The sequence below is a fragment of the Pipistrellus hanaki genome, assembly GCF_964339955.1.
Source record: "Pipistrellus hanaki genome assembly, chromosome: 11".
In the NCBI taxonomy this organism is placed as follows: Eukaryota; Metazoa; Chordata; class Mammalia; order Chiroptera; family Vespertilionidae; genus Pipistrellus; species Pipistrellus hanaki.
The window spans coordinates 10,001,230-10,014,035 of NC_140513.1; the positions used below are offsets into that span (position 1 = coordinate 10,001,230).

General features: G+C 44.1%; 1 protein-coding gene across 2 annotated transcripts in view; it reads left to right on the forward strand.

The window, feature by feature from the left end:
* The window catches only part of PAPPA (pappalysin 1), a 214,836-nt gene that overhangs the window by 46,431 nt on the left and 155,599 nt on the right, over nt 1-12,806 (forward strand). Inside the window, exons 3-4 of one of the 2 annotated variants that reach the window (XM_084898873.1) lie at nt 7,974-8,119; nt 12,107-12,400. In XM_084898873.1, coding sequence (XP_084754999.1) covers nt 7,974-8,119; nt 12,107-12,400 — 440 coding nt within the window. The remainder of the gene's footprint in view (nt 1-7,973; nt 8,120-12,106; nt 12,401-12,806) is intronic. The other variant, XM_084898874.1, reaches the window with a different exon arrangement.

The window sequence follows — 12,806 nt, forward strand, 5'->3', positions numbered from 1 at the left end:
GAAAAATGGTGTCACTTCACTGGTTTTTCCCTTATAACCTGGGAATACCCACACCTAATCTATAGTGTTCTTCTAATGCTTCAAATAAATAATATAAAAAAGTACTTTAGCAGTTCCAGGTTGTAGTCAACTCCCCAAATGGTAGGTTTTATTAGTATTATCACATTATGTTGTGATCATCTGATTTGTCTCACTTCGTTCATAAAACTGCTAACTCTGCCATGTAGAATTTGTTTGTATGCCCATTTTCTACCTTAAAGCATGGTATTTGGTAGCATCTCAGTAAATTCTGGTGAAGGAAAGAGGAAAAGACCGAATGAATGATATGCATGGAGGAAGGGAGTTGGTGGGAATAAATAAAAGAATCATTTATTCAATTGATTTTTTTGTGTGTATTTTTAATTTAATATATTTTTATTGATTTCAGAGAGGAATGGAAAGGGGAGAGAGGGGGGGAAGAGAGGGAGAGAGGGAGAGAGAGAAAAACATCAATGATGAGAATCATTGATTGACTTCCTCCTGTATGCCCCCCCTACTAGAGATGGAGCCCCCAACCCAGTCATGTGCCCTGACCAGGAATCGAACCATGACCTCCTGGTTCATAGGTTGACACTGAACCACTGAGCAGCACTGGCTATGCTTTCTATTAATCTTGGATTGGTGCTATTACATTTTCCTTATACTGTGTATCTAGCTTTTACACAAAAGCTATTATTTTGGAAACCAATCATTCAGAATTCCTAGAATTTAATAAACTCTCCATGCACTCTCTCTCCCCCCCCTTCCTTTGCCTCTCCTTAGAGACAAGAGAGAGGCATATTTAAGCATTTCTGACAATGAAAGTAAGCAGGAGAATAAAGTCCAGATCATGAGGGCCCTTGGGATAAAAGTACAAAATCCAGGTTTTAGAACTGGTCAGCACTTGGAGAAAGCTTGTAATTTGGAACGGAGGGATATGGATGCAATAAACATTCTGAGGTTTATCTTGCTTTAATGACTTGTCTTGAGTGGCTTTGATCTTTACGTTTGATAATCACTTTCAAATGGCCCAGTGTGTTCTGAAAGTGGAGGAATGGGTCATGGACTTGAGATCCTCCCTGGGAATGGCAGGCTGCATTAGGATTTGCAAATAGGCGATGTTCACATGACTCGCTCTGTTAGCTGTGGAAATAGGGCACCTGCCTGTGAGGGAGATAACCACATCGGTCCAGTGATAGGAACCAGGGTTCACTGAGGAAAGGACACCACAGCCTTGGGGGCGAAGGCCTGTTCTCTCTAGCTCCTTGAGTAAGCTAAAAAGAGAATTGGGCATCATGGCGCCTCTCCATGGGGTAGGCATCTTTCTAGGTACTTTCGTATGCATTGCTTCCTTGAGTTTTTATATTCCTCTTTCTAGGTTGAATGTGAGCATTGCTATTTTACAGATGACAAAATTGAGGTTCAAGAGAGCTGAGTCTCTTCTATAAGGCCACCCTTAAGTAGGAGAGGGAGCATTTGAACCCTTGTCCATCTCTTAAGGTGTGGCTTTAACTCTAGCAATCTGTTGCCTTTTTCTGTAATCTGAAAGAACTGTTCCCAGCCTCCAACTGGCTGGCACCAGCCCTGTAACCCACCTACACTGATTAAGTGCCCAGGGGACAGTCCCATGACATGACACTTCTCAAAGGTATCCTTGGAGACTCTTTCTTCTGCAGAGGGGAAGTCAGTTTGCTTTTAGTGAGAATAGAACCTGAAACGGGTCCATCTTGACCTGGGCTTCCTGTGAGCCATACATAGCACTGACCAACCATCTTTAAAATGAGAGAGCTCATGTATTATGTTTCCAGACTTGGAAAAACTTTTCTGTGATTCATTTAAGGGATTTGTTGTTGTTATCGTTCTGCATTCTGAATGTAGTTCCCTTTTGCTTCTCTTTCAGCCAAACAGGCCCTGACAGCTCTCTCATTGAGATTATTACTGAGTTGTACCATCTCAGGCCAGGGCATTTAGGAAATATGTTGTTGGCACTCGCCAGTGAATGAGATGCATAAAGAAAATATTCTAATGACAGTTGAGTTGAGAGAGCTTTGATCTCCCTCCAAAACTGCTCTCATGGCTTTGAAATGTGGCTCTGGCAGAGGGGTACAGTCTGGGTGCCTTGGCACTGTGGGGCTGGGCCCCTTGAAACTGACATTCCAGGGGACCTGCAACTTTCCCAGTGGGGTTCAGGTGCACGGCGGTGTGGGAAGAAAGGAGGCACCTCTCTTGAGAGGCAGCTCAGGGGCATGATGCAAATTAGGAGGGACTTTCCATTTTCGCTCAGCATTTCCCAAACTGTCTTGGTTATTCTATTATTTGGGTTTGGGGTAAAGGCAGGGGTTGGGTGGGTTCAATATGTTTGGGAACACTTTATACACTATCTGACCGACACTTCCTTTTGCATATTCAGGGCTCTGCAAATGCTTGCAATTAAGAAATCTATGTATTTAGCCTTGTTTAACAGGTCATGTCCTAAACCCATTTGACTGGGAAACATTTTTCCTTTAGACATGTATTTGGTTCATGTGGGTTTAGCCTTCTTCAGATTGGGATTTGAAAAGCACTGAGCCAACTCACGTGCTTACAGAGCAGGTGGTGAGCCTGCGCTGCAGACTGGGCCACAGAGTGTGGCAGCAACAGGCCCAGAGTACAAGCAACATAGGTTCTGCAGATTCTGCGCTCTCTCCCATGCCTGACTTCCCAAGCCAGGCTCTCATACAGGGGACTGTGTCTCCTGAAGGAAAGGATGACTTCATTCATTGGCACGAAAGTGCTGCCACCCAGCCTCGTGAATAGTGGCTTGTCCTCAGACCCTTCTGTGACCCTTGGGCAGGTTGGTGCATTTTCCTGAGCCCTGTGCCTCTCCTCCTGTTTTGAGGTTATGCAATTTCAGAGAGAGGTGCTCAATAACTGGCAATCATTAGCAGCACACTCTCTCTGTCTCTTTAGAAGGGAAAGTTTGGGAGACACAGAGGTGATAAAGATTTGGCTCCACCTTCTTGATGCTCATAGCATGATGGGGAAGACAGGTGCTCACACCGTGAAGGTAACACAAAGGACAGTGATAATAGAATCACCAGAATCCGAAGTGTGTGTGTGTGTGTGTGTGTGTGTGTGTGTGTGTGTGTTGGCAGGGAGGGAGACTGTGAGAAGGGAGGCATCATTTTCAGCTAGAAATGATGATGATGATTTTGGTGTTGTTAATAATTATCATTGGAATAATAATAATAATGCAATGAAAATAGCCAAGGTTAACTAAGGAGTGCCTTCTATGGGCCAGGCTCTGTGCGAGGAACTTCCTCTGCTGTGCTTTCAGTCCTTCAGACAACCCGTTTAGGTGTGGACAGCATTATCCCATGTTACAGGTGGGTGGTCCTGAGTGGGTCCATAGAGCACATCACCTGTACGCTGAACTTAGCATGGAGGGTTAGGTTTTGGAAAGCTGAGACTCAGGAAAAGAGATTGTGAGGCAGAGGAGGGGAAACGGTGGGCACGCTTAGTGAATGGGTGTAATTGGGGAAAACCAGAGGTTCTCAGATGAGGAAATAATGAGAACTTGAGTGGAAGGATGTGGCAGGAAGAAAAAGGTTGGATGGTGGGATGAGACACTGAAAGCCGAGAGTGAGGGAGAAACCCAGAGGCTGACTATCAGTTCAGGTGTTGTCCAGGAGGAGAAAATAGGAGACCAGGACATGGAGGGGTCTGCCAAGACTGTGCTGAGCTGCCTCCTTTAATGCAACTGCATCCCTGTGCATTAACGGAGACTCAGAGAAGTAAAGCAACCATGGACATAGCTCTGGCCATCCAACTTTGAATAGTATTGCCTTATAAATTAACAAACACACAAGAGTTTTTGTATTTGGATTGATTTTTTTCTGGGCTAGTGATTTGAAAAAAAATTAATTTGACCAATTTATCTTATACACTCAGGGCCAACCTTCCCACAGTGGCAAAATGGAAAGGCACGTGGCCATGAGGAGGTACTTGTCCTTTTCTCATCCTCAGTCCCTCTAGAGTTGTGGTCCTGCTCAATTTGACCTTCTGTGATTTCTCCTCCAGCCATTGACTGAAAGGAATGCACAATATCTTAAAGAGATGGGAGGAAGCAGGTAGATACTCACATGAACTCCTGTCCCCAAGATTTTCTCCTGATGCATTTGGGAGACACCGAGCTAGGCTCTGAATTGGTGGGAAGACTTAGCAAATAGAGGAAGACTTTCAGCCACAGAACTATTTTCCTTTGGGTGGGGCCCCCAAAAAGAGATGGAGAGAAGAGAGACTAGTGGGGCTGGGAGCCAGGATGGCTACTGTGGATTCTTTCTCTTTTGAGAAACAGAGGCTTCTCAAAAGTATGAAAAAAGAAAACTTAAAACAGGGGAATACTTCCAACATCCCACATCTTTGCCTTGGGCCAGAATGAATGCCACCCTCTGAAAAGATTGCTTCTGCAATTACAACTGAATAAACAACCAATTAAAATGTCTCCTCTGGCCTTCTTCCCCTTCCCCCCACTGAAATTTTCTCAGCCTAGAGCCATGGGGTGAAAAGGTGACTTTCTCTAATAACATTTGTGTTCTCTACCAGAGAGAACACTTGATGGAAGTGGACAAATCTTTTAGAAAATCCTATATAATAAAAGGCTAATATGAAAATCCACTGAATGGCAGATTGACCAGTTACTATAACATCCACTGACTACCAGGGGGCAGACCCTCGATGCAGGAGGTGGTTAGAGGGCTTGCATAGGGGGAGCGCTGCTCAGCCAGAAGCCGGCCTGATGGCCGGTGAGTGCAGTGGTAGTGGTGGTGGGAGCCTCTCTCACCTCTGCGGCAGCGCTAAGGATGTTCAACTGTCAACCTAGGCCCACTCCAAGCTGGCAGTCAGACATCCCCTGAAGGCTCCCAGACTAGGAGAGGGTGCAGGCTGGGCTGAGGGATACCCGCGTCCCGCGCCCCCTGAGTGCATGAATTTCATGCACCAGGCCTCTAGTAATAAATAATGTGAAAAGGGCTGATCCAAGAAAACCTCAGCTTCTCTGTGTTTTCATTCTCCTCCCACACACTATTTTCCTCTCCACTCTGGCCTGCAGTACCCTTGGAAATGAGGGCAAAGCTGTGGGAAGTGTTGGCCACATCTAGAGTTGCCCTTGGCCTTGTTACTCTGTGATCTACAAACCCCTGTTACTTCATCTATAAGATGAGGTAAATAATAGGAATAACTAAACACTTATTTCTACATGCCAGGCATTATTCTAAGCCCTTTACACTTTCGTTTTAATGTCCTAAATCCTCTGAACAACTCTATGAAATAGGTAGTATTACTGTTTTTGTGTTTTGTGAATAAAGAAACTGGTGTGCAAGGAGTCAAGTAAATTGCCCATTTAAGATATTTGAACCAAATGTCAAATGGAAGAGCTGATTCAAAGCCAGGGCTCTGGCTTGGGACGAAGCCATCTTGCCCACTCTGTGGCATCACATGTGCACAGAGATGGAACAGCATGTGGAGCTGGCATACAGCAAGTGCTTAATAAGTGTTGGTTTTCCTTCTTCACCACAGAACAGTCTGGTTTGAACTCCTTATGAGGTTTCCAGGCCAAGAAGCTGAGGGTAGGACCTTGGGGATGAAAAGGGCACAATAGCAAGACTTTGAATCAATATCTGAACTTATGTGGCTGTCTTTGAAATTGGTCACTTGAATCATGTTCAGGCCCACATAGATTCAACCTCTCCTGGCCCTGCCTGTATTTACAATTCGAGTTAACCCATTATTTGAAAAGCTGTAAAGATTGTGGTTACATGAATATTTGGTTTTATGAACTCTTGATGATATGGGTAGACAGGAGAGCACTCAAGGTCTCAATATCTCTTATTCCCATTCCAAAGGGAGGAGTAGAAGTGTAAGGTCATGACCCACAGAAATGCTCTGTGAAGCATCCAGTGTATTGATAAGGAAACTGGGGTCTCATAGCAAGGAAGTGCTGAAACAGACTGTGACCTAAATATTTTGGCCGTTTTCTTTCCTAGTGTGAATTCAACTTCAACCATTTGTATTGAGTGCTTCTCAAGTGTCAAGCCATGTGCTGAGGACTCAGTAAACAGATGACTAAGGTGTATCCCCTGCCCTCCAGAGAGCCACAAAGAGTGGTAGATATAGACAGGGGTAGTAATTATTTGGAATGGTGTTAGAGTGCCTACTAATAGGAGGTGGATGAGTACAAAGATGATAAAGAAGGTGGTGGTGATGTAGAAATCAGGAAGGTCTTCCTGGAGGAGAGGTCCCAGATGGACTTTGGATTTATTCATCAGAGTGCCTGATAGAGGGAATTGCATGAGAAAAGGTATTGGTGCTGATGCTTCTTGGTGAGTGATGATGCCAGTGCACAGTGGGGGATTCAAGAGGGAACAGAGAGAGATGAGGCCAGAAGTGGAGACATGTTCTTACAGGCCATGCTGGAAGCTTGGACTTTACTTTCACATATGGAGGCCCTTCCATGACTCAGAGGGAAAGACAAGGGAACCATCATTATGTGCTCTACATGCCAGGCCCTGTGCCAACCTCCCAGGAGAGACAACATTGTGAAAAAGGAGAACACTTTTAACTGACTATGTGACCTTAGCAAGATATGAAGGTTATTTAAGCCTCCATATTCTCCTCTGGAAAATGGGAATAATAATGCTGCTTACCTTAGTATAAATAAGTCGATGAAAGGAGACAATCCATGTAAAGTTGGGCCACATAGAAGGGCCCAGCAAACATCAAATATCATTATTCCTAGACTTTATCTCACTTACTACATCAAGCTGCCTGTCTGCTTATTTATTTATGTTTTTATTCATTTATCAGTGAATCACTGGATTCATTTCCAACCTTCCTTAAGAAGTGATTATCAGCTGCTCACGAGGTCCCTAAAATACATGACGACAAACATAACACAGGAGCTGGAAGAGGCGTTATGAGCAGAGAGCAGTTTGCCTCTCTCTGTTCAGGAATGAGCGTGAATAAGGTTCCTGTGGCTGATCCCCTACTTTAGCTTTTCTATCTTGATGGGAGAGTCTTCTTCTGTAAGGGAAGACTTCTTAGTACTGAGTACCTAGGATCTCTCAGTCTGTCTCCAAAGTCCATTTTTTTCTCTCTCCAACATGTGTTTGTCCCAAGTATTAAAGAGTTAAGGGGAGTTAATTCACTTTCCAGATATGTCAGGCTACCATGGCAGTGACCTCAAATACAATATCCTTCTCTAATCTATGTGCAGACAAAGACATAGAAGCTTGCAGAATGCAGAATCATGTGCTACAGGTGACAGCATGATGCCCCAATCAAAGGAGTATGGGTTTCCAAGCTAGACAGAATTGACCCTGAAACCCAGTTCTACAGCTTTGGACAGCCTGTTTAGTAACATTGGGCTGGCCACATGTTGCTCATCTTGAAAACCAAGTAACAGTGCCTCCTTGCATGGATGGTATGGAGATGCAAAGAAGGCTTCCTTCCTAGTACAGCTCCGTTATACACCAAATGAATGGTCCAAGATCTATATAGTGAATGAAGAAAGAAAGAAGCCAAGACTAGAAAATATGTTCGCTCTTCCACGGTCTGTGTTCTTGATCTGTACATATTCACATTGTGTGGCCCTGTCACCAGTCTACATAGCTGAGTCCTTAGGGACACAGATGTGGACCTTAGATAAATCTCGGTTCTGAACTGAACTCTGCTATTTGTAAGCTGAGCAACCTTATCAAGCCTCTTAAATGCATAGGGATATAATTTTCTTATTTATAAAATGGGACCATATCAGTTACCTTAGACTATGTATTGAAAGAAGTCAATGAGCTGATGTCTATAAAGTGCTTAGCAAAGTGCCTGACACATAGTTGCTCTTACTGAATGAGCAGTATCTGTTATGTGAAGAGTCACGTTTTTGAATGGTGATGACAGCCAAGGTTCTTTTTCTATTACAGAGCGTACTTGGATGTTAATGAACTGAAGAACATTCTTAGACTGGATGGAACTACACACCTCAATATCTTCTTTGCAAACTCCTCGGAGGAGGAATTGGCAGGAGTAGCCACTTGGCCATGGGACAAGGAGGCCCTAATGCCCTTAGGTGAGAATTAGAAATATCTCCAGGAGGGAGTTGGATTAGTACAGGAATACATTTACTAGTGGTGATGGTGATGATGACGGATCATGGTGATCACGATCCTGATGGTGGTGGTAGTATGGGGATAGTGAACAATTTATTTTTTACTTTTTACATTTACAAAACACTTGAGCATTCCTTATCTCTTGTCAACCACTAAGAAATGTTCTGAAGAAAATAATATAATAGTATTCACTCTGTTTACCAGTGAGGAAACTGAGATTTAGAGAGGGAGTGAGGGCTTATCCAAGGTCACACACGTCAGTGGCAGAGCCATGTTTTGAATTCAGATTTATTAACTTCGTCCATCAATTGCTTTCAGTATCCCCTGCCTCTCTGCCTCTTTGTTCATGCAAATATCTTCTCACCCTTGCAACCACATTGTGCTGGCACAGCCAAACATGGGTTGGCTTGAAAGCCACCAGAGAGGCAAGAGAAAGCGAGTTTGTAAGAACTCCTTGTTCCTTCATGTTCCACCCACCAACACCAGGAATTCTTCTTACATTCAAATTATGCATGTCCATAAACACGATACATGTTTATACATATCAGTCACCGAAGACAGAAATGACAATGGTTTCTGAAACACGCACTGTGAGCAAACATTGGAGTTGTTTGATTTTTTAAAAATTTTTTCATTTCTCAGATATACACAGACGTGCATTTTTTAACTTGTGCATATTTTAAATCATAGCATATATGCACCTTTGTGTTCTTTTTTCCCCAGAATGTTATGCTATCTACATTTTTCCATGTTGCAGCAATCTTCATAATTGCTTCCCACCCCACTTTTTCTCATTTAACATCACACACATCTTTCTGGGTTATTTTCATCTCTCTAAAGACGCCATTTGTAATGGCCATATGACACTCCATTGAATGAGGGCACTGCAGTGTCTTTAACCGGTTTCCTTTGGTAGAATATTCCCATTATTTCCGCCAGTGAGCAGTGATGACTCAGTGAGTGTCTTCATCAGGGAATGCCCAGGCTCAGCCAAGTGACCATGCTGGATATTTCCTCCGGCTGCCTGGTCTCCCAGGGATAGCCCATGGTCCAGGAGCTGCATCTATGCTATCTTGGAGATGAAGGATTCTGTAACTTCAAATGATGATGTTAATGAATCAAACTCTACAGTTAGTTTGCTCCAGACAGCTCTCATTTTCCAGTTGTTTTTAAAAGAATTAAACCATTGTGTGTGTGTGTATGTGTGTGTGTGTGTGGTGATCCACAACTGGGGAGGGGTGGATTTTATCTCCTAGGAGACACTTGGAAATGTCTAGAGATATTTTTGATTATTACAAATGAGGGGATGCTACTGGCATCTAGTGGGTAGAGGTCAATGATGCTGCTGAATCTCCTGCAAAGGCCACAGAAAGGAATTATTTAGTCCCAAATGCAATAGTGCTGAGAAACTCTGAGGTTGGTAATGGGGGTAGACAGACAGGTGGATTCACAGACAGACAGAGAGGTATTGGGAAAAAGAGAGATTGCAACTTAGGTAAACTTGGGCATGATCAGCTTATACCACATGCTTCGTATGATGTCTGGGGAATTGTGTTAGTCCTGAGCCAAAATCCATAGTTGTTCTCAGCAGTGAACAGATTCATTTGACCTTAGGCAGGGCTCATTCTTTTCCCAGATCTCACTTTCTTCAGATTTTAAATGAACAGGTTAGGCTAGATGGTGGCCTCCAAGGACCCTTCTCTGTGCTGAAATTTTGTGCTATTGGAAAAGCAACGAAAAAGGCCATGAGCAGTCTTAACGTGGCTGAACAGCGGACTTCTAAAGTTAAAGAAAAGTACCCCTGATGTTCCATGAATTTCAGAGACTGGATCAGGACCAGGAGTACAGAAGGCTATAAATCCATAGCATGTTATAGTATTTCAGGATGATGTCAGGCTCCAGCTATTTCACCTTTTAAGAGAAGCAATGAAACAGGACTCAGACTCTGTGCTATCGCTCTGTGCAAGGGGGTGCGCTGGTGGGAATGAGGTGGAATGAGGTAGAATAAGCAGAGCCCACCTGGACATTAAGTCTGCAATCCTGTTCTTATCCTTGAAAAATATCTGTGTGGTCCTCCCCCCATTACCTCAACGTCGAAGTTTCCTGGAAGACAGAGTCATTGACACTCTTGTGGCTGTTTCTTTTAGAACTCCCCAGAGAGGCAAGGTTACTTTCCCAAGATCATACAGCCAATATGAAGCAAATTGAGGATTGCAACCCATGTCAGGCTAACATCAGCTGTCCTTCAGGCTGCCATCTCCCTGTTTTGAGAGAGATTGGTCATAAGCAAGTTCTCTTAAGTAGCCCCAATCAAATCCCATTCATTAGAAATTATATATATATTCTCTTCTTCTGCTAGTTATACCATGATCCCTGGAAAAAGTCTGGGTGGGAAGGGGATTATGTTTTATATTATGATCGACATAAAATAATTGAGATTTCCTATCTTCTCTTCCTCCCTGCCTCTGCCTGCCCTTTCTCACATACACACGTGCACATACCTTATCCCCACAGCACTCTCATACATCTTTATCTTTGCGTTTTAAGAAGTCCTTGAGCAGTTCAGAATGAATAGACCCCACCAGCCCCATGACCGAGCAAGCTCGCCCTCCCAGCAATTCAGTGCGAGATAAATCTGCTCGCCAGGACAGATCGAGGCTCTGTCCTCTCGCCATTGCATAAGATGTTGCTTTGCACTTAAAGTTACTACTTACAGGAAGTTCAGATCTTACTTTTAACCTTCCCCTAGACACACTCAGATTTAAAGTTTACATATCTTTCTGCTAGCCTGCATGGATGTCTTCAGTGCCTGAAATGAACATGGAAGGATGCTGCCAGTTGATTCTATGAGACCTCTGTCATTTGTCTCGCCAAGCAAAGTAATGCTGTATTCTAAGACACACGGTGTGGACTATTCGTCCTCAAACTATGCAGTCCAGTCATCTGGGGCTCTAGTTTGAATTCAGATTCTGAAGCTGTAGGTTTGGGAGGGGCTTGAGATTGTGCATTTTAACCACCTTCTAGGTGAGCCACACTTTAACAAATAGTTAGTGATAAAGGCACTCATTGTTATGTCATATGCTATACTAGCTGCTTACATGTGCTTTGAGTTGGTATAACTTTTTTTGTTGTGTCAGCATTCAACAAATATTAACACACATTTAAGGAGATACCATATTTTGGTCCCTGAGGTAGGCATCCACTGTAGAATTCAGATAAAGAACCCTCACTTTGGAGTCCAGGGGTCATGGTTCAGATTTCAGCTCCAGTCGCTTCACTTCTCCAGATATCAGTGCCAGTCTTGCTGGGCTGGGAATGACTGTGATTATACACAGGAAACACTCAACTGCTGGCCGAGGAGACATCATAATGCTTAAGAAATATTGGCTTTATGGTCACTTTACAAGTGCAACACAGTGCTGGCAGCAGAGACTAGAGAGCAAAAGGACTGGAACTCAAAGATGGTCATTGACTTGCTCAAGGTCACAGAGTTCATCCAGGCAGAATGAGCTCTGAAGCCATGGGGTCTGACCTTGAGGGCTTCATTTAAGCAGAAGCACATAGAATACTTATCAACCTGGGCGTGACTTACTTTCTAAGGAAGAAGTTGCAGCAGAAATGTTTCCCGGCCCAGAAATCAGAGGCCTTGAGTTCAAATTATGCAATCTCTCTTAAGTAGTTGGAGATCACTTTGGGTAAGTTGCCTCACTTTTGTAAGCATTGGTGTTTCCATCTGGAAAATGAAGGGATTGCACAAAATCACTTTTGAGACTCCTTCCTACTGAATCAGTGATTCATATGACAAGTCACAATAGCTCCCAGGGCAGTTGGAGGCATAGGATGGAAAAGCCCATGGGTACTTTGGGCAGCACCCCATTGATTAGGGGATTCCTGAATCAGGAAGCAAAGTGTCCAGCTTGCCTCATGCTCTGGTTTTCCCCTTGCAGGTGGCATCGTCCTGAACCCATCTGTCTATGGCATTCCTGGGCACACCCACACCATGATCCACGAGATCGGGCACAGCCTGGGCCTCTATCACATCTTCCGAGGCATCTCAGAAATCCAGTCTTGCAGTGACCCCTGCATGGAGACCGAGCCCTCTTTTGAGACGGGAGACCTCTGCAGTGACACCAACCCAGCCCCCAAATACAAGTTCTGTGGTGACCCAGGGCCAGGAAACGACACCTGTGGCTTTCATAGCTTCTTCGACACTCCTTACAACAACTTCATGAGCTATGCAGGTAGGGCCCCACTCTTGGCAGGATTCCCGGGGCTGGGTGGCAGATAGAGGCTCCAGTCCTGACTCATAGTATCTTTGAGCAAGCTGCTTACCGCTGCTCATACATCTTCCCAACAACTCCTCATTCCAGGCTATCAGGATAATACTCCTGGTAAACCTTTCTACTGCAGCTTCTTTCTTAGAAAGTAAGTCATGCCCTGGTTGATAAGTATTCTATGTGCTTCTGCTTAAATGAAACCCTCAAGGTCAGACCCCTTGGTTTCAGTGCTCAGTCTGCCTTCACTAACTTTGTGACCTTGAAAACATCAAGTGTCTGTGGGTGATGCTGCATTTGAAAGCTCCTCAGGAAGATGCACATTGGAAAGCCCTCAGACTGATTGATACTCAGGACACCAGAGTAGAGGCGT